The sequence below is a fragment of the Balaenoptera ricei genome, chromosome 14, assembly GCF_028023285.1.
Source record: "Balaenoptera ricei isolate mBalRic1 chromosome 14, mBalRic1.hap2, whole genome shotgun sequence".
Lineage (NCBI taxonomy): Eukaryota > Metazoa > Chordata > Mammalia > Artiodactyla > Balaenopteridae > Balaenoptera > Balaenoptera ricei.
The window spans coordinates 15,306,650-15,328,133 of record NC_082652.1 but is presented as its reverse complement, the minus strand read 5'-3'; the positions used below and the strand labels follow the sequence as shown (position 1 = coordinate 15,328,133).

Here is a 21,484-nt window from a genome sequence, read left to right as displayed (position 1 = left end):
CCCACCCCACCTCTGACCGCCCCCCACCAACTCCCTGAAGAACGTGAACGAGCTCAACCAGTGGCTATCGGCCCTGCGCAAGGCCAGCGCCCCCAATCCGGACAAGCTGGCCGCCTGCCACCCCGGTGCGTTCCGCAGCGCGCACTGGACCTGCTGCCTCCAGGCCGAACGCTCAGGTGAGGGGGCGGGGCGGAATCAGGCCCCGCCCTCCACACCTGTCAATCAGAGAGTGTCCCACCTCCGCCTGGGTTGGCGCTGCAACCTTGGGCAAGTTCCTTAACCTCTCTCTTGCTTTAAAGTCTCCGCAAGTGTGAAATGGGGTTGATAATAGTGTCCGCCTTGTAGGATTGCTGTGAGGAGTAAATAAGTTGACATATGCAAAGCGATTAGAACACTGCCTGGCACACAGATATCTTTTAAGCGCCCACTAAACGCCAGGCGTCTAGTGGTACACAGACATCAGGCTTGCTCTCAAGGAAAACAAGGGAATAACCAGACCATTGTAATACAGTGTTACAAGTGCCAAGGTGTGGCTTTTGAGACTCCAGAGAACGCCTCTGACCCAGCCCCAGGGTAGGACAGCAAGGAGGGCTTCCTGGAGTAGCTGCTGCTTAAATGTGACCTGAGAAGGATAAGAGTTAAGTAGTGAAGTTGGAGGAAGGAAGAGTGTTTCAGGCAGAGCAAACGTGGGCTGAAGGATTGAGAAAAGTCTGTGGCTGGAGCCTAGAATATGGGAGGGGGATGGAGAGAAGTGAGACTGTGGCTCTTCTGGGCGAAGGTTGAGGCAGCGGGGCTTGAGGGAAGTAGTAGGTTTGAAGGGTGATTTTAGAGGCAGAAGGGGCAGGGCTTGGCCATGGGGCTTCTGAAAGGGGAATGGGAAGTTAATGATGATGCCGTGTCCCCCTCAGCTGCCGGTTGCAGCCGCACGCACTCAGCCGTCACCCTGGGCGACTGGAGTGACCCGCTGGATCCCGATGCTGAGACCCAAATGGTGTATCGGCAGTTGCTTCTAGGGCGGGACCGGCTCAGGTGGGTCCTCCCCACCACCCAACCCACTTCACTATGACCAGCTGGGGCAGCTACCCACTGTGCCCTCCCCATGTCCACATGTTCTTTCTTTCCATGTGCATCTGATGAGCTTCCGGGGGCCCAGGTTCCAGGGAGGCATCCTCAGGTGGGTGGACCCTAACGTGGAACTGGATCTTGGGATTTTTTTTTTTTTTTAATTTTTACTTTTTCGTCATGCTGCGCAGCATGTGGGGTCTTAGTTCCCCGACCAGGGATCGAACCCGCACCCACTGCATTGGAAGCACAGAATCTTAACCACTGGACCGCCAGGGAAGTCCCATGGATCTTGGGATCTTTTGATACCCAGGACTCCAGAGACACAGGGCACAGAGCTTGGATGTGTCCCTCCACCTTGCTGGCTGGCCTCAGGATCACTGTCATTCAGTGACGGAGATTTGTTCCAACTCATAGTGTGGGTTCTGAAGCTGGCTTGCCTGGGTTCAAATCCTGGACTGGCTACTCACTGGCTGTGTGATCTTGGGCGAGTTGCTTACCTTCTCTACCTCAGTTTCCTCATCTGGAAAATAAGGGTACCAACTGTACATACCTCATGGGGTTGTCCTAAGGAACAAATGAGCTAATACAGGTAAAGCACTTTGTAGGTGCCTGGCCACATAATTAGCTTTCAATAAAGGGTAACAATTATTATTATGCTGTGTGACCTTAGGTAAGTTACATTACTTCTCTGTGTCTCAGTGATCATCTGTATAATGGAGCTAATAGTAAGTACCTACATGTGTTTTGTGCTAATTAAATGAGATTATACATGTGAAGGGCTTAGAATAGGATCTGACATGCTATAAATGTTTGCTGTGATGATGATGATGGTTTAGTGGGAACCTGTAATGTCTCCTTCAACCAGCAGAATCTCTGGGTTTGAGAGCAGCATTGGGACTCAGGAACCAGCTTGGTTTTCTCCCTCTTAACTTTCAGGATGAAATTCCTGGAGGATTCCAACCTGGTTACGACTCCCGAGGCAGACACAGAGAAGGGCTCCAGTGCCACGGAAGGTAAGGGGATAAGGAGGTCCCTTTGCCCTCTCTGATACCTCCCACAACTTGCTAGGCACCCCACCCTCTCCTCCCCTCCCACTCTCCTCTTTCCAGTCCACCAGCAGGCCAGAGGGCTGTGTGTATGCGGCTCTGGCACATTTTAGGATCTCAGGGCACCAGGCACATATGGAGCCCGAGGAAGCCACTGGATCTGAATTACAGCAGCCTGCCCTGGCCTCGCTGAGCCCCTGTGGCCTCCTTTTCTTTCTCCCAGGGGCCTGTCCTGATGCCCTGGCTCACCAGAGAGAGGCAGCTGCCCATCTGCTGGAGGTGCTCGCAGACCTGGATCAAGCCCACGAGGAGTTCCAGCATCAGGAGCAGCGGAAGGTGGCCCTACGCCCCCTGAGGCCCTGAGGACATGCCAGAGCCAGCCTGGAGGGAGGTGGAAAGAGCCGGTGGGCCCTTCTCAGCGTCCCCTGGCCCAGGAGTCTCCTCGTGGCTGTCCGGTACCTCGTTGATGCTGTGGCTTGCAGGCTCCTGGAAATATCCTAATCCCATGTGTCCTAAGCCCAGAACCCAGGCATGGAAACCCTTGGGCAGGGGACCAGCCTTGCACTGAATGGGTCTTACCCTCTGGGTTGAGGCACTCTGGAGTGGATGGAATAAGGAACCTGACCCACTTATCTCAGCCTGAGGTTTCTGCTTCACAGGACTGGCCTCTAGCCACACTGACATGGCCAGCCCTGAGCTGCTGGCCCTGAGCTGCTGGATACAGCTGTACACGAATCCCTGATGCCCTTGTGGCCTTGTTGCCCCAGATAGGCACTAAACAGGCTCAGCCCTTCCTGTTTTCATGTCTGCCAATCCCTGTAGCCACATTGATCCTCCTGAACCCTGTCCTTGGCTGAATATCCTAACCACAAGCCTCCAGAATCAGGTGCCCTCAGGAATAACTGAGGCTGAGAGCCCAGCGTGCATGACCCAGACCCTTGGGAGACTTTGGACCAGGCTCTTTCCCTGTCTTTGAGCCTCAGTTTACCCTGTATAAAATGAGGAGGGAGTGAGTCTAGATGTGTGGTTTTCAAAATGGGTTCCATGGGGGTAGTGTGGGAGCCAGGGAGGGATTTCTCAGACTGTGGTTCAAAGCCCACCCTCAGGTTGTCTGCTAGAAATGCAGATTCCTGGGACTGCCCCCAGATCTCCTGAATCAGAATCTGAGGGAGCGTGAGGGCAGGAATCAGGGTTTTAAACAAGTTCCACAGGTGGTGTGGAGGCACATGAGATTTGAGGACCATGGGGCTGGGTGATTTTGTATATTGAGGTGAGATTTTGTTTGAGAATTAATCACAGAAGGTAAAATGTTTGGGAACACCCAACTGGCAGAATTGGGCCTCCAAAGACTCATTTCCAGTTTTGTGTGACTAGAGGGTAGGACAGAAACCTAAGCCTATCTGGCTGGGGGAGTGGGGTGGGGTGGTGGTGACATGGACCACTGCAGGAAAGATGCAGTGCTATCCTGAGGGTGGCCGGAAGGGGTCGCCTGGAGCCGCGGCATCCACCACAGCCTCCTAGCATCCTGGGATGTTGCAGAGACTGACGGGAGACTTGCTGCAGATCCAGGGATACGTCCCCGTCTCTCCCGACAGAACCTGGTCCTCCTCCCTGAGGGCAGAGGCTGGGGCTCTGAGGTTCCAACGAGCCGATCACGGCGTCTCCCAGCTCCTCCATATTTTCCAGGAGGCTCGCAGCTCCCAGCCCAAGTTCCTCATTCCTAGTAATTGTACCGGGGAGCAGCTGTATGCATTGCCGTGCCCGTGCTTGAGAACAGAGCTTTCACCTGTGCCCTCTTGGGGAGTAGGATTGGGAGGGTCTGCCTCTGCCACCATCACACCCCCTGCCTGCCCCAGGACAAGAGAAGTATGGGGACCCTCCATCTCCAGCTGCCCAAGGCTGACGCGGCAATGGTCCTGGGTCATCATTTTGTTGCAAGCTCCCCCATGGGATGGACCGAAAGCCCCCAGAAACAGAGCCACGCACACCCCTTCTTGGCAGGAAAAGACCCAGCTGAGGAGGAGAAAGACCATTTATTTCTCCACCCACAGTGGGACTGGTAGATTTTCAAAAGAGCAATCACTGGCGTCCCTTTAAATCTTGGCTGACTTCCGCCGTGGCAGCCAATCAACAGAGGCAGAGCTGGTGAGTTGCCTGGGCAACAGGCCCCTGGTTGGCCGAGACCATCAGCCACCCCACTGCCCACTCCCAAGGAAAGGGAAATGGACTCTTTGCTGTCCGGTCTGCTTTTTAAACCTGCTGGCCTAAGCCAGGCCTCCTTGTCTCACTCCTGAAGCCAGAAGCTCCAGCCTTTGGATCTTGACATTGGGAGCGATTTGGTGGAGAGAATGGGGTGGGGAGGAAAGGAAAACAGTGCCTTTATCAGGGACAGACATAAGGCCTGGGGATGGCAGGGGAGAAGAAGGAGCTCAGGGTCCCAGAAGGATGAAGAGACACAAGCACAAAATAAGATTCTCCTCGTCTGTCTCCCTGGCCCACCCCTTTGCAAAACTGCTGAATATTCTGGGAGCTTCCACCCTGTGGGCCCACAATTGCCCATCAGTGGGTGGCAGAGATGGGGGGAGGCTGAGGCTCCCAAGTGCCCCCTTTTCTCCCGGAGCCTCACCAGGCCCCCACGTGCTTGACCCGAGTCCTTCTGTTTGCAGACAAGCCTGTACAGATGCGATAGACACAGATGGGAATCCACATGGAGTATCACAGGGGTCTTTCTGTCTCTTCCCCCTCAGTCTGGGGGTAAGTAGAGGCACGTGGGTGTGCGTGCATGTGTTCAACAGGACACGTGTGTTTGTGTGAGGGGGTGGGGCTCTGTCTTTTTGGTAGGGAGGTTGCTGTGGTTTCCGGTACACCCTTGTGACCCTCTCAGGTAGCTAGGGTCGAAGCCGGCTGGCCTGCCATCCTCCCATCATGCCAACTGCTACCAGCCAAATCCCGGGAACGCTTCTGGCTCCTCCTGCAGGTTCCTCCCCAGCCCTGAACCTGGGCCGCCAGGACACACCTGGCAGAGGGAGGCATGTGCTGCATGTGCTGGACCAGGGGCAAAGCAGGAGGGAAGGTGGGCAGCCTTGGGCCTCAGGCCTTGGCCACAGCCTCGGACACACCCTGGGCTGTGAGCTCTGCCAGCACGTTGTCTAGGTAGCTAGCGTCCGGGTAGCCGTGGCCCGTGAGGTTGGATCCAAACTCGGTCTTGTGGTGGATCTCGTTCCACACCACGGTGTCCGACTCGCCCGTGGTGTTGGATGTGCCGATGGTGAAGATAAGTCTCCGCTCCCAGGCGGTGATAAGCAGCCTCAGCACCTGGAGGGCGGGGCAGGCAAGGGTCACAGCCAGCCCCACCCACAGCTTGAGTCCCTCCCTGACCACACTGTGGTTCCCCTGCAGGATTCCCCGTGGCTGCCCAGCGTGGCCACTTCCTTCCCTAGACTGACTCCCACTCTGAGCTCCCCCAGTAAAAGCACTTTCCATGTTATCAGCCTGTTTCTTTGGGGTGAAGGGTCTCAAACTGATGGCCCTCAGCTGTGTTTGGTTTGGACCTCATGCTGTATCAAACAGCCACTTTGTGACTTCGTTGGCAATATTCAAAAACCTGGGGATTTCACGTGAAAATCAGAATTTCTGGCTTCTCTTGAAAAACAAAAAGTAAAAGCAGACAGTCTCTAGTGTGGCAGTGAAGAACCTAGACTGCTTGGGTTCAAATCCAGGCTCTACCGTTTACTAGCTGTGTGACCTTGGGCAAGTTACTTGCCCTCTCTGAGGCTTCGTTTCTTTATCTCTAAAATGAGGTCAAGACCTTGACTTCAGCGGGCTGGTGAATGAGATGAGGTGTGTGAGGCGACTGGCAGGGCTAGACACACACACACACTGGGTGGTTATGGTCAGTGCTCGTGCAGGGACTGGGGAGAACGGGGACCACAGGTCTGGCTGATGGTGGCTGGGGGCCCAGCCTGCTCCCACAGCCCCGCGCCCTCACGGCACCCACCTTCCGGCCCTTCTCGTTGTTGGGCAGATAGCAGTGGCGCGGGAAGCCTCTTGCAGTGAACTTCTTGCCTGGGTTGGGGTGCTCGGGGCCCTGTGGGAGAGGCAGCGGGGGCTTGAACCACAGACAGCGGCCGTGGCGGTGGCCTCGGAAGGGCTCAAAGCCAGGGGCCTGGGGGCTCACCTGGATGCCTGTGGGGATGTCGTAGACGATGCGGATGGTCTGGGTGTCAGCGAAGCCGGGCAGCGAGTGGGGGATGAGGTGAAACTCCATCTTCCCGGGTGGCTGAGTGCCCGTCTTCTCCCCGTAGATGGCCTTGCAGGTGGGGCACTGCAGGCTGCCGTCCTGGGGTGGGGGAGAGTGGCCGTGAGGTCCCCAGGTGTCCTGGCCCCGCACGGCCCCCCTGCCTACTCCCCACCCACTGCCCCACCCAGCCCACCTTGTTGCCATTGGAGTACATGGCCACGAGGCACAGCAGGTGGTACATGTGGCCACAGCGGCCCAGGCGGCCCACGAGCTCAGGGCGCACGCCCTTGTGCCGAAGCACGCCCTCGTAGCCGGAGGCCGTGGCCAGCCGCTCCATGCAGATGGTACAGTCCTGAGGGAGGGGGCACAGACGGGAGACTGAGGACTGGGGAGGGCGGGACACCCCTCCCCAGTCAGCGCTGCTCCTGGGCGGGGACCAGACCCCCTATCCCCCAAGGGCAAGAGACCGCCCCCTCTCTGGTCCCCATCTATCAAAGGGAGAGGACACCCCCAGGTACTGAATTCAGATACATGCAGAGGAAGAGATGGCTTGCTCACACCCCCCTCCAGACGGATTAAAGGCTTAACTATCAAAAGCAAAACTTAAACACATTTGGTGGAAAATATGGGTAAAAATAAGCTGCAAACGGGAGGGGCTGCTGCGGTGAGAGGCCCGCGCACCGAGGCGAGGAGTGGCCCCCGCTCTCTGCGGCTGGAGAGGACCCACGCGTAGCAACGAAGACCCAACGCAGCCAAAAAAAAAAAAAAAAAAAAAAAGCTGCAAAAACTAAGATTGATCAATGTGATTCTGTTAAACGTAGCATTTCTGTTCATCAAAAGACGCTGTAAAGAAAGTGAGAAGGCAAACCCACAAACCGGGAGAAGGGACTGTAACACTAGAACCAGGTGAGGAGGTGAGGGCTGGGCTCTCCATCTCTGGAGGTGAGGCTGCCTGTCCTCCGCACAGGTACCCTCCCCTAGGGGCTCACCTCATCAGGTGGGTTCTTCACCTTCTGCATGTACCTTCGAACCACATCCTCAGGGTTCTTACCTGCAAGGACAGAGTGGGGGTGGGCTTGAGGGTACCCAGAGTCTAGTCCTGAGGGCTTGGCTGAGGACAGGGTCAGGGGTCAGAGGGGTGGGGTCAGAAGCTGTACGGGCTGGCAGGAGTCACATGTCAAGGGTTGCTTGAGGTTTGATGTAATCGGAGTTGATGGCGAATGGGGTCAGGGAACCAGAACTGAGATGGGGTCACAAGTCTTTAGACCAAATTGGAATTGAAGGGCCAGAGGGGTTGCGGTCAAGGGTTAGTGGGGTCAAGTTCAGGGGTCAGGATCGGGCGCGGGAGGCATACTCTTCTTGAGGTGCTTCTTCTTGGTCTTGCGGCACACCCCGGGCACGCCTGGCACGGGCTTGACGTCGCTCTTGCTCACGGGCGGTGGGTGCAGGATGGGCTTGGGGGCCCGCGTCAGGCACACGGGCAGCCCCGCAGCGCAGAGCAGGATCCCGGTCATCCCTGGGGGGCGGCGGCGACAGTCAGGGCGCGGGATGCTCATCCAGGCCCCGCCCGCCCTGCTCTCCCAACATCGCGTGGACCCATGGGGTCTCTCCCCAGACTCCGCCCACCTGGTAAGCCCAGGAATCCTCAGATGGGTGGGTGGGGTGCCCGATGGGCCCCGCCCACTTAGCCCCCACCCAAGGTTGAAGTCAAGTGGAGTCCCTTCTGCGGGCCCCATGGACCCCAGTGTTATGGCCCAAAGGCAGGGGGTGTGTCCTCTTGGCCACGCCCTCCAAGGGGCCGAAGCCAAGGGGCCGAGAGGTGGGGCTGCCACCTTGTGGGCCCCGCCCTTCTTTCCCGTCCTGGACTGGACTCACCTGCTAGGGCCGGGTGGACTGGCCCCGTGCCATTCAAGTTCTTCACCGGGAGCGCAGGGACCCTGAGGGGAGAAGAGAAGAGACTGCAGCCCCCCTGCACCAGAAGATCAGGGGACTCTGCTTTGCCTTCTGGCTCTGGCTCGTGGCTGTACTCTGACCCGTTTATGTCTGTCCCAGTTATCTAGAACGACCACCAGGGAACTCCATTCCTACTCTGACATCCTTCTATTATGGGATGCGGTGTGACCAGGACCTCCGCCCCTGTGATGATGGAATGAACCCCTAGACTTAGTACTGACCCTCCCCTGCTCCACAGCTGGCCTCCTCCCTGGTGAGAGCACTTGGCTCCCAACTGCCCCCTTTCATTGGCCACTGTGCCTGAAACCCAACTATTTGTGATTGAGCCATTCTAGCTGCTCTCAAACTTTGCTATATAGAGCACTGATAAAAGGTTCGGGGAAAGAAGGATTTAGGGATCAGTTAGGAAACACTTCGCTGTCTCCCACTTGGAAATTCACAACACATATGGGCATATTAAAGGCTCTGATAAGTCCTGCATAAGGAAATATGGTTAGCAATGGTAAATCCAGGTTTCCCAAAGACATTTGATGATGAACATTTCCCCCCTCTGGAATATTTACTGATGTCAGTTCCTGTGACTAAGGCACTGTCACCTCTTCAAATGAAGAGGCCCTAGGAAAATGTAGCCTGCTTCCCCTCTTTGCCCTTCCCTCCAAAGAGGTCTGGCTTTTGGAATCATCCGGAGCTACTTTCATATTTCAGCTCCACCGTTAAGCAGCTGGATGACACGTGACGCGTCATCACACCTCTCATAAACCTGTTTCCCCATTGGTAAAATGGGGATAATATGGCACCTTCCTTAAGTTTGCTGTGAAGAGTCAATGAAATTCTACATGTCAAGGGCTGAGCACAATTCCTGGTACCTAATAAAGACTCTAATAGCTTTAACCGTCATCACCACCATCATCACCATCGCTGTGTAATCCTGGCTAATTTCACCTCTCTTGCACCTGAACCCACTAAGTTACGGTGTAACTTCTCTCCATCTTGGATAGGAAACCATGAAAGTATTGCAGTGATAAGCTTGGGAGAGTCACTTAACCTCTGTGATCCTCAGTTTTCTTATCTGTAAAATGGGGATGACAATAATACCTCACCTATAAAATTGTCGGGAGGGCTGAAGGAGAAATCTTGTTGTGATCTGTACAGTGTGCCCACCTGAGTCTAGACTTCAGGGCTTAGTTTTGTGGATGAACTGGTATCTTCCTATTGATGGGCATGGAACCCCGGATGAGTAAGTTTTGATGAAGAGAAGGAGTGTAATAAAAGCCACGGGGCAGCCTGAGGGGCTTGGGGATGTGCCAGGAGCAAGTGCAGGAAGGGATGCGGGCAGTGACAGCTGGGGAAGGAGCTGCTGCAGCCCCCTTTGCCTGCCTGCTCAGGTCTGAGCCTGGCCAGTGCTGCCTGGACACCTGCCCCAGCAGGTACAGTCGGCACCAGGAAGCTGGCTGGAAAGTGTCTTTAAGCAAATGGTACGTTTGGCAGGTTTTCATGCTGCTGCAGTGGGTCCAGAAACACACACACACACATACCCCTGGGGAATATGGGCTATATATACATGCACACGTATACTTGGGGAACACGCCAAATGCACAAGGACACACACACACACACACACACACACACACATAGACGGAGAACACTGCTCAAACAGGCACACACTCCTGAAAACATGCCCCCCACGCATGTACACACATGCTCCAGGGAACACACGACAGATACACGCACACACAGTCATGCACACACAATCCAGGAAGCCCCCTCCCTGTACGTAGATACAGACACAGGCATACATATACTTCGGGAGCGTGCCACACACGCTTGCATGCAAACACACACACACCAGGCAATACACACCATGCACGCATACATACAAAGGTACACAGAGACACACCTCAGGGAACACACCCCATGAACACACACAGGTTCAGACAGATACACACACCTCTGCATGGAGAACACCATACAAACATGTACACACACACTCCAGGGAACACAGCACACACAGAGATACCCACGTGCGCACACCATGAGGACACTGAATTGGACAGGAGAAGCCAGCTCGTGCACACTTGTCCAGCCCGGCCACAGCCGCCCCTCCCCCAAATTCGGGGTAAAGGCACCTTGGTCCTGACAAGCACCCAACAGTCTGCAACCTGCAAAGGGACCCTGCCACCTGCACGTGGGGACACACAGACACCATGACCCATGCTCCCCAACACTGACAGGTAGACACTCGGCTGGGGGACTTACACTTTACACACACAGTAACACACACACACGCACTGCACACAGCCGTCCACTCTGTGGCTGCCAGCGGCACGGGCTTACACCTGGTCGGCCGGGGCACTCCTCCCAGACCCCTCTGACTGGGGGTGGCACCATCTGGAGCAGACATCGGGGTCACCAAACACTCTGGTGACCCAGAGTTGCTGAACACAGCTCCTGAGGGAGGTGCAGTGGAGGGCAGGTACCCCTGGGGGCCCCCAGGGGCTGGACAGCTGAGGTGTGGGAGGCGGGAAAGATGCTGTGCCTCGGTTTCCCCATCTGTAATGGGGATAGAGTCTTGTGAAGGTTCAATGAGTTAAAACACATAAAGTTCATAGTTTGGTGCAGGGGTGAGAGTGGAGGTGTCCTAATTTTCTCCTTCCAGCAGCCTGCTGGGACCCAAGGGATGGGGGCTGAGTACCCATCTGCCCCTTCCCAGGGTTTGTCATAATCCTCCAGGACCTTCCTTGCAGGGGTATTACCACCCTAATCTCATCCCTTCCCATCCTCTTACAGGAAAGCATGGAGGCACCTCCAGCTTCTCCTCTTCCCGAACTGTCCTTCAAAACACTTCTAGTGTATTATTATTATTATTAGGCATGCAGGATCTTAGTTTCCCGACCAGGGTTTGAACCCATGCCCCCTGCGGTGGAAATGCAGAGTCCTAACCACTGGACCACGAGGGAAGTCCCTAAAACACTTCTAGTGTAGACACACTGTTAAGGTCCTCTACATATCCAGGTCTTCCCATCCCCTTCCTTCCTTCCCATCTACCTCATGAGAAACCATCCTTCCTTCTCTCCAGGGCTATCTGTAAAATGGTGGAAATAAAAGTATTTGGCATGAGTACCACCGCTTCTTGTCTCCTACCTGTGGCAGACATCACTAATCCATCACAGCACTTTCTCAAGCCAAGCAGAATCATCAGCACAGCTCTCTAGGCAGCCTCTACCAATCAGCAAGGACAGTTGGCTACCCCAGGTCTATATAATGCCCAAAGTCTGGTCCAGCTCATGACACTGGTCTTGCTGAGCCTTTGGCCAGGGAGTTAGGCAGGAGGGACCCCAGAAAGAGAATATTTTAGATCTTAGCAGCCCTTCAATCTCTGGCACACTTTAAAAACCACGGAGCCCTGGGTTACAAAAGACAGTCTTGCTCCTGGGAGGAGGGTTGTGAGTGGGGCGTGATGGTGGGGCTGTTTTTTATTTACCCATCGGCAAGCTGGGGGACAGTCCCCAGGTGGCCCCCAGCCTCTCTCAATCTGCGGGCCCCCTGCGAGAACCCAGGGTAGCTGGGTTCCCACGACGCCAGAGCGTGGGAGCCACCCAGGCCCCTTTTTGATGTGGGATGCGCTGTTTCCTCCGAGTCAGTGAGAACATCTTCCTGCCCTGGACAGGAGACTGCTGCCCACAGGCCTCCCGGAAGTGGGGCCGGCCTTCACTCCCTGCTCCACCCTCTTGGGGCTCTGCCTGGCAAAGGGTCAGAGGAATCCTTCAGGTCTTGAAATCTGCTCTGACCAGAAGCGAGCCCTGGCTGCCCCAGGGCAGGGATGGGTCCCGCTGCCTTGCCCACCCCTGCATCAGATCCTGTTCCTCCGCTGCCCTCAATCCCCTGTGGCTCTTACCTTGCTTAGAGTAAAATCCAAACTCTTTACCATATGCAGTATAGCCAGTACCTACCCCTTGAACTCTGTTTCTCCTGTGCTCACCCCTCACCCACTCCGTCCCAGCCTCCCTGGTCTCCCTGCCATTCTGCAAACATACCAGGCACATCCTCACCCCAGGGCCTTTGCACTTGCTGATTCGTCTCCCAGAATGCTCTTCCCCAGATTATCCTCACGCTCTGCTCCCTCACTTAACACAGGTTTCTGCTCAAATATCACCCTATCAGAGATCTTCCCTTCCACTTTATTCTAGAGAAGCCCTCTGCCTTTGCCCTTACCTTACTTAATGTTTTTTGTCATTGCATTAATCACAGCCTGATATTATAAAGTCTTCAGCATGACCAGGCCCTCCCTGCCTCTGTGACCTCATCTCCTACCCCCTCCATCTCTCTACTCCACACACCTCTGCTCTAAAATGCTGAGCCCTTTCAAGGCCTTTGCACTTGCTGTGCCCTCCGCCTGAAGGCTTTTCCCGCAGATGCTGAGTGGCTCCCTTAGGTCTGCTTCAGCGCTGCCTCGGTAGAGAGACCTTCCTCACCACCCGCCATCACCGCGAGTACGTGGCACATAGTAGATTGTCAAGAAACACTTGTTGCATGAAGGAAGGAAGGAAGACTGGATTTTGCGGGGATGTTTCAAGCCGATGACTCACGCTCACGTGCTCGGGCGCAGTCTCCCCGTGCATTTTTTGCACACACTGGAAGTGAGCCTTGAAGCAGCTGCCCCAGAGAAGCCCCTCTGTAACCTTTAGGCCCTTGGAGACTCTGTGCCAACTTTCATTCTAAAGTGAGCACACTAAGTGGGCATGCGTGGGAATAGCATGAGCAAAGCTTCTCTAAGAAGTTCCCAGAAATGCTCCCCATCCAACTCAAGGCAGAGATTCCATGGCAAGGTTTGGGGGAACCCAGACATTTCCTGGAAACTGTCTCAGTGAACGTGCCACACAGAGATGGGCCAGGGGTCAATAATTCCAAGAGCTCGCTATGTCTCAGACTCTGTTGTAGACCTTCCCTCCCTCATCTAATCGTCCCAACAAGTCTGTGATATCCCATTCTACAGAGGAGGAAACTGAGGCCCAGAGAGATGAAGTAACTTGCCAGTAAGTGGTAGAGCCCAAATGTGAGCCCAGGATGTCAGACTTCAGAGTCTGTTTTCTCAGCCACGTGACACGAAACCAAGTTCTCTCACCCTGGCTCAGAGACTGAGGCAGGAGGCTGTTATCTGAGGAAAAAAATCTCCCCAGGACAAGTCTGGGAAACAGGGTTAGGGTGTTTGGCTCCCCTCTCTTTCCTTTGCCACAGAAGAGCAAAGAGAGATGCCTCGTACCTGGCCTGGCTGGGAGGCAATGTTCAAAGGCAGGATGAGATAACTTGGGGAGATTTTCCTAGTTGCTGTTCCTCACACTGTTCCCTGCCCTGTCCTGTCTGCATACCTTTGTCACACTGTTTCCCCTGCCTGTCCATACTGTCTATTCCCAATTCACATCTTCCCTTTGAAGACAGGTTCAAAGGTCACTGTCTTCATGAGGCTTTTTCTGATCGACCTCAAGCAAATACATAACCACACCTTCTTTGAATTCCCAGGGGACTGTGTTTATCTTTTTTTTTTTTTTTGAGGACACATTTCCTGTCTTGCTTCCTAGTTGTGGGGTTCCACTCTTATCTCTTCCACCAGACTGTGAGCTTCTGACCCAGTCCTTTGACCCCAGGATTGAGGATGAAACTCGGTGCAAATGGATACTCAGTTAGCACTGAATGGAGGAGTTGAGCCAATTAAGGAATCGGTCTACCAGTTCTCTGGTCTCTTCAGAGGGGTGCCTGGTGTGCTTAGAAACAGTAGTTCTTAAAAATAGAACTACCATATGACCCAGCAATCCCACTACTGGGCATATATCCAGAGAAAACCATAATTCAAAAAAACAAGAGAAGCCACCGCAATGAGAAGCCCACGCACTGCAACGAAGAGTAGCCCCCGCTCGCCACAACTAGAGAAAGCCCGCGCGCAGCAACAAAGACCCAATGCAGCCAAAAATAAATAAATAAATAAATAAATAAATAAATTTATTTAAAAAAAAACAAACACATGCACCCCAATGTTCATTGCAGCACTACTTACAATAGCCAGGACATGGAAGCAACCTAAACGTCCATCAACAGAGGAATGGATAAAGAAGATGTGGTACATATATACAATGGATATTACTCAGCCATAAAAAGGAATGAAATTGGGTAATTTGTAGAGATGTGGATGGACCTAGAAAGTGTCATACAGAGTGAAGTAAGTCAGAAAGAGAAAAGCAAATATCGTATAATAATGCATATATGTGGAATCTAGAAAAATGGTATAGATGATCTTATTTGCAAAGCAGAAATAGAGACTCAGATGTAGACAACAGATGTATGGCTACCAATGGGGAAAGGGGTGGGGTGGGAGGAATTGGGAGACTGGGATTGACACATATACATTATTGATACTATGTATAAAATAGACAACTGATGGGAACATACTATATAGAACTACCTAGTGCACTGTGGTAACATAAATGGGAGGGAAGTCCAAAAGGGAGGGGATATCTGTATGTGTATGGTTGACTCATTTTGTTGTGCAGTGGAGGCTAACACAACATTGTAAAGCAACCATACTCCAATAAAAGTTAATAAAAAAAAGAAAAAAAGGAAAAGAAAAAGAAACAGTAGTTCTAACACCAAATGTGCCCCCAGAGACAAGGTTGGAGCAGGGATGGCAAATACATGACATGGGTACCATTACTGCCTATCTAGCACCCATGGCAGGCATCACCAATAAATCCCAGCACTCCTTTCCACTAAGCTAAAATGCAACTTCAGAATCCTCGTCAAGAGTGCTCCAGGAAGTCATTTCCATTCAAGCAGAGCCAGCACATGAACTGAAATCTGTTTGTCATTTATCTTGCAAATGATCGGAATGAGGCCCAGAGAGGGGAAGTGGCTTCACGATGGTCAACCAGCTGGTTAGTGGTCCTGGAGTTTCTGAGTCAGAGGCCAGAGCTGAGCCCACCAGGCGGACCTGTGCTCAACATCTGGAGTTGAGCCAGACTTCTGAGCCCTCTGTGCCCTAGAGGTGGGCCAAAGCCTTTGACCTGGACCCTGGAGCTGGCTCAGGTTTGGGAGGCCTGGAGGGCTTCACGAGTGGATACATTTGCCTGCTCTGGCCACTCCTCTCTGTCCCGAGCAACAAGGGGGTTCAGGACCCCAGAAACGCAGGAAGCCACAACCTAGGCTGGCCTCCCTGTCCTCTCTCTCCTCCATGCCCCTGGCAGGCCCCAGGCATGTCACATTCTCTGATGGTGGTTTCAGGTCCTCTGATTGGCCTCAGGTGCTCTCCAGACACCTGGCACTTACCCCATGGCCCCTTGGGGAGCCTCTGGAGGCTCAGGCCTCAGTCATTTGGGTCCAAGTGGGTGAGGAGGGGGCAGAAGTGAGAGCGCCATGTCATGGGGAGAAGGAAGTTGAAGAGCGCATGGGCCCCCCTCCCCTGTTCCTTGGGCCTACTCCTGTCACCTGCCTCCATTCAGTGCCCACTCGTCCTGTACCTGAACCCCTGACCCCCACAGTCCGGGGTCAGCCAGGTCTGCACCCCCAACCGCTCTGCAGAGCCTGAGGGCTGAGAACGTCACGGCAAGCTCCAGGGAGACAGGGTGCCCCACGGGTCCAGCAAAAGCCACAAACCATCAACGGCTGCCGTGGCCTGGCTCGTTTCCCCTTTCCTCGCTCCAGCCATCCCCCCTCCCCCCTCCCCCGCTGCCTGAACAAGCTGCTGAGCTTCTATGGGCCTCAGTTTCCCCTCTGTCAAATGGGACCTCTCACCCCTGACCCCGTCCACTCCCAGGGGTTCAACGGTACTAAAGTCCCCCTAGAGCGATATTTTGAGGGGTGGCTGTCATTTAGGGCCCAGGTTTATCCAGAGGCCTGGGGGCTCCGTGTCACCCTCCCCTACCCTCCTGGTCTCCCTGCTCCGTCGGCGCGGGGTGGAGCCCAGGCAAGGGAAGGGAGGGGAGGGGAGGGCTGTCGGTTGGTTCCCACGGCGGCCCCGGGCAGCAGCCACGTAGACAGAAGTGTGTGGTTTGGCCTCCCAGGGAGCAGGGCAGGAAGTGCTTCAGGTCTGGGGGGCGGGGGATGGGGCAGTTTGGTGTGACCTTGCAGTGAGGCGCTGGGGGAGCCCAGCGAGAGGAGAGGCAGTATGACAGCCAAGGCACTCCAGCCAGGACAGGAAAAGGGGGAGGGTGGGCAGGCCAGGGGCCCCATGAGGACATGGTGAGGGTGAGACTTTTCATGTTGTGCCTTTCGGGACTTTGTTACTTTTGAAGCATTTAAACGTAATACCCAGGAAAGAGCCGGAGAAACAAAATGTGGATTCTTTAGAACATAAATGTAAAATCACTGCAGGAAATGAAAAGAAGAAGGAAAACACCCAAACACACCCACCACATCAAAGCCCACCTCCCCACCTATTCTCCGTATCCAGATTGAACCTGTGACAACAAAGTCACGCCAGTCTGGCGCCAGCTCCCAACCCCGCTGGCTACCATCCCATGCAGAGTAAAAGCCGAAGTCCTCAGCACAGCCTTCGGGGCCCTGCAGGACTGGCCCCATTTCATCTTTGACCTCTTCTCCCACCCCACATCCCCTGTAGCCTCTCCAGCCACACTGGCCTCCTCGAACATACCAGGGCTGCTCCTGCCTCAGGGCCTTTGCACAAGCTGGTCTCTCTGCAATGCTCTCCCCCCAGTTCTCTGCGTGGCTTGCGTCTCAACCTCCTTCAATCCTTTCTCAAATATTATATTCTCAGTGAGGCCTTTTCTGACCTCTTTGTTTACAATTACATCCCTCCCACCACCCCCTACACCCCTTCCTTTCTTTATTTTACCTCTGTAATCATTACTACTCTCTACCATATTCTAGAATTTATTTATTTTGTTTATTGTTTGTCTCTCACTAGAATGTGAGCTCCAGGAGGGCAGCGATTGTCTGTTTTCCTCATGGTTGTATCTCCAGGGCTCCAAACAGTGCCTGGTACACAGTAGTTGCTGAACATAAAAAAATTAACTAATTAAAGAGCAGACAAACATAGGCTATAAAGAAGGTAAAAAGAAACAGCAAACTGGGGGAAGATGATAGTTAGAGGGTTAATACCCTTAATGCAGGAGGAGCGCTTGCAAATCAATAAGGAAGCAGTAAAGAGCCCAAGAGAAGAAGCAAAAGAAATAAACAAGTGATTGGTAAAAGAAGGAATCACTGGTGGCCAGTAAACAGGAAGAGGTTCTCAGGCTAAGAATCAGATGTATGAAAACTCAAATGGCAGGACTTTCCTGCTGGTGCAGTGGTTAAGAATCCGCCTTCCAATGCAGGGGATGCGGGTTCGATCCCTGGTCGGGGAACTAAGATCCTACATGCCGCGGAGCAACTGAGCCCATGCGCCACAACTAGAGAGCCCACGTGCCGCAACTACAGAGCCCATGCGCTCTGGAGCCTGCGCACCACAACTAGAGAGAAGCCTGCGCACCGCAACCAAGAGCCCATGCACCAAAACGGAAGATCCCACGTGCTGCAACTAAGACCCGACGCAGCCAAAAATAAATAAATAAATAAGTAAATATTAAAAAAAAAAAAAAACCTCAAATGGCATCTCGATGGCACTGATTAGGTTGGCAACATCGTACTCGTCTGATAGGGATGTATGGGCAGGGGCAGGGGTAAGCCGCCTCTCCCACTGCTAGGGGCAGATTTGAAAATGCAGGCACTCTGATATCTGCCCCCATGTTGGTCTTTGTTGCCAGCCCCACTTCAGAGGTGCAAAAACAGGACCAGAGAGGGCAATGAGCTCCACTGGGGTCACACAGTGAGAGGAGACACAGAAGCTGGGCCCAAACTCAGCCTCTGTGGGTCCATCTACTCCCTGGACTCCACAACACCTTGTGGAATCAGGGCCAGGTCTCTGGGACCCTGGCTGGAAACTTGGAGTGGGCAGCCAGGGGGGTGGGGTACCCCAGTACCGTGGCCGACTGGGGTTTTTGAATCAGAGTCCTAATCGCGTGACCTTGAGCAAGTGCCAGCCTTTCAGAGCCTCAGTTTCCTCATCTGAAAAATGGGGATACTAGGACCTGCCACCTTGGGTTTCTGTGTACATCGAGAGAGGCGATGCATGTAAAAGCCGTGAGATGGAGTCTGGGACATACTGAGCGCTCAGTAAACGGAAACAGGCCTGCAGCTGTCCCCCTCCCTCTCCCCTCCACCACGTGGGCTGGAAACTCTGAGTCTGTCCCACAGCTGTGTTCCAAAGTGCTGGATGCTGCCCTCTCAGGTGACAGGGCGGATCTTTCCCACCCCTGTGTGTCTGTCCCCCAGGCCCCGGCTGCCAGCTGGCTTCCCGCCCCGTCACAGGGGGAGTGGAAAAAAACCCTGGCCAGGGGGACACTCTGGCCCCACTGGCTGTGTGGCCTGGGGGCAAGTCAGTGCCCCTCTCTGGACCTCCGTCCTGAGATGAGGATGGGAGGTGAGAAGGATGACAAAGAATGACGTCAGAGTTCACCCCTCCCTTGCACACCGATCACGTGCGGTGATTTGAAACGCATTTGCACGCGCATCAGCTCTGCTGAGCCAGCACGTGTGGATTGGGGTGATTTTAGCGCCATTTGGCAGATAGGGAAACTGAGGCCAGGGAGGGGAAGCCATGCACCTCTCTCGGCAGGGGAGAGGGAGGGTGGAGAGAAGGGAGCAGGGGAGGGAGAGAGCTGATGAGAGGGAAAGAAAAAGGCAGGAGAGAAGGAACAAGAGACAGACAGACGGAGACAAGGAGACACAGTCACAGGGAGAAAGAGAGAGACTGAAAGGGAGGCTGAGACTCAGAAAGCTGTAACAGGAAAGTCACAGACACACTGCTGTGGCTTGAATTGTGTTCACCCCAGAACTCATGTGTTGAAATCCTAACGCCCCCCAAACCCCCGGACACTTTGGAGACAGGATCTCTGAAGAGGTGATCAAGTTATAAACAAGGTCATTAGGTTGGGCCCTAATCAATATGGCTGGTGTCCTTATAAAGAGGAAATCTGGACACAGAGGTACAGAGGGGAGATGATATGAAGACACAGGGAGAAGGTGCCCATCTGTAAGCCAAAGGAGAGAGGCCTCACAAGAAACCCACCCTACCGACACCTTGATCTCAGACCTCCAGCCTCCAGAGTGCGAGACAATACATTTCTGTTGCTTGGGCCCCCCAGTCTGTGGCACTTTGTTATGGCAGCCCAGGCACAATGACAGACATAAACACAGAGGCAGAGAGACCGTGAGAAGGGCCATGAGGGGCTCTGTGGGGTCTGGGGATCAGGGTGGAGGTGGGGGGCCTGGCTGCCCAGCTCCTCAGAGACCCCATCCCTTTCCCGTCATAGGCCGCACCAGGGCCTCAGTTGCCTTGGCAACGGGAAGCTTCAGTCTGGAGGAACCAGGGTCTGCCATCCCCATGCCTCCTTCCTCCCACTCCCCTCACTCAGCAGGAGACTCCACGTGTCCTGTGCCCACCCCACCCCCCACTCTGAACCAGGGGTATTTTTAGCTGGAGTTCCTTGGAGATGAGGGTTGGGGGGGCCTCCACCCAGGCTTGTCTGGCTGGGGAGGGTCTGTTAGAGGGGCAGGGGTGAGACTGGGCAGGGTCTACATGGCCAGGGAGGGACGAGGGAGCCCCATCAGTCCCCCATGTCCCCTTTCCAGGCCAATGTCTGGTCTCAGAGAGGGTCAGAAACAGCTCCCAGGAAGAGGAGGGGGAGTGATACAGACTGGGTAGGGGGCACATGGCTGGGGAGAGCAGGGTGCTGGCAGGTCAGAGGAGGACATGTTTAATGATCAGCACCCCCAGGGAGAAATCTTTCTTCTCTCCAGAGCCCTCTTGAGCTCAAGCACACTCTATAGCTCCCCACTGCTGGCAGCACCAAGCCCAGGCCCCACCTCAGGCACTGCAATCTGGCTCTGTACTCCCAACATGGAAAAAATCTCAGCCCCTGCCGTTCCACCTCTATCCCTGCGCAGTCTCCAGAACCTGCTGGATTCATTCTCACCCCTGCCCCTTTGCACTTGCACTGCCCCTGCCTGGGATGCCCTTTTCTGTTCTCGCTGGCACCTCACACTCCAAGCCTTCCCACACCTCTAGCCCTTCTCTAAACACGCCGTGTCCTTTAAGCCCCATTGAAGTTGTGCATGCTGTTCCCTCTGTCTGGAACAGCCTTTCTCCAGGTCCGGCTACCTACCTCCTCGGTGGGGTCTGCCTTGACTATCCCGTTCCCTCTCAACCACACCACCCCATCCCACCACCTTCCCCAGCACTTCCCTCTCTCTCCAGCAATTGTGTTCATTTACTCGTTTGCTGGCTGTATGTCTGGCAGTTTGGACCCTATTTGTCTTGTTGGTCTCTGTAAACATGCACCCACAGCACACATTTGGAGAACCGATACTGAGCAATTAAAACTGAGTAATTCCCAGCTTGCCGTAAAACAGTGGTTTTCAAAAGTTTCACCAGTGACTAAGAAATTCATTTCACCTGGTGACCTATTAAACACATGTAGAAATCATGCAAAAGGTTCATGGAACAATTCTTACTGTTGCTATGTATGACACATGCCAATATTTTCTTTTCTATTCGATTCTATTCCATTCCATTCCCAGAAAATTCTGGTTACAACCTTCTGATTTCATAATCCACTAGTGGGTTTCAACAATACAGCCCCGGAGAGAAGGTTCTTGAATTCTTGCTGCAAAGGCCCCTGGGACTTTCCCGCTTCTGCCCCCTCCTGCATCTACTCCAACTTGCTGTTCTACTCTTCTTATTCTGGGGCCCTCCAGCCCTCTCTTTTCATAAGGGAGCCAGAGCCAGGTCACAATTTACAGGGAGCCACAGTGTATACCTGTCTGTGATGCCCAGATGGGTAAGTCCCTCCCGCAGTGCTTCCCCAAGATGTTTTCCCTGACCTCCTCAGGGCTCCTCTCTGTAGGCACTGGGACGGTCAGGCCATAGAGGAATGACCTGGAGGGGAAGGTGGTGAGGAGGGGGAGGGAGGACGAGGCTGGCAGGTGGTGGTTGCTGTAGTCCTTCCCAGGGAAAATCACAGCTCCCCTGCCCCTCAGACCAGCCCGCGCCCTGGATAACAGTGGTAGTCCCGCTGCCACTGCAGGGCTATTGCGATGTAGGTGCTATGATGAGGCACACAGCTTCCATTTGACA

At 54.1% G+C, this 21,484-nt stretch overlaps 2 protein-coding genes across 6 annotated transcripts in view; one reads left to right on the top strand and one right to left on the bottom strand.

The window, feature by feature from the left end:
• The window catches only part of RASAL1 (RAS protein activator like 1), a 32,077-nt gene extending 26,479 nt beyond the window's left edge, over nt 1–5,598 (top strand). For 2 of the 4 annotated variants that reach the window (XM_059893767.1, XM_059893768.1), the window contains 4 exons: nt 41–176; nt 909–1,029; nt 2,002–2,078; nt 2,335–5,598. In XM_059893767.1, coding sequence (XP_059749750.1) covers nt 41–176; nt 909–1,029; nt 2,002–2,078; nt 2,335–2,474 — 474 coding nt within the window. In that variant the 3' untranslated portion in view covers nt 2,475–5,598. Of the gene's footprint in view, nt 1–40; nt 177–908; nt 1,175–2,001; nt 2,080–2,334 lie in introns of those variants that run through there. The other 2 variants (XR_009497168.1, XR_009497169.1) reach the window with 2 other exon arrangements.
• Nucleotides 4,160–21,484, bottom strand: part of DTX1 (deltex E3 ubiquitin ligase 1) — a 37,601-nt gene continuing 20,276 nt past the window's right edge. For both annotated transcript variants that reach the window (XM_059893769.1, XM_059893770.1), the window contains 7 exons: nt 8,227–8,288; nt 7,706–7,867; nt 7,341–7,402; nt 6,545–6,703; nt 6,289–6,450; nt 6,109–6,198; nt 4,160–5,426 (listed from right to left, as the gene is read on the bottom strand). In XM_059893769.1, coding sequence (XP_059749752.1) covers nt 5,202–5,426; nt 6,109–6,198; nt 6,289–6,450; nt 6,545–6,703; nt 7,341–7,402; nt 7,706–7,867; nt 8,227–8,288 — 922 coding nt within the window. In that variant the 3' untranslated portion in view covers nt 4,160–5,201. The remainder of the gene's footprint in view (nt 5,427–6,108; nt 6,199–6,288; nt 6,451–6,544; nt 6,704–7,340; nt 7,403–7,705; nt 7,868–8,226; nt 8,289–21,484) is intronic.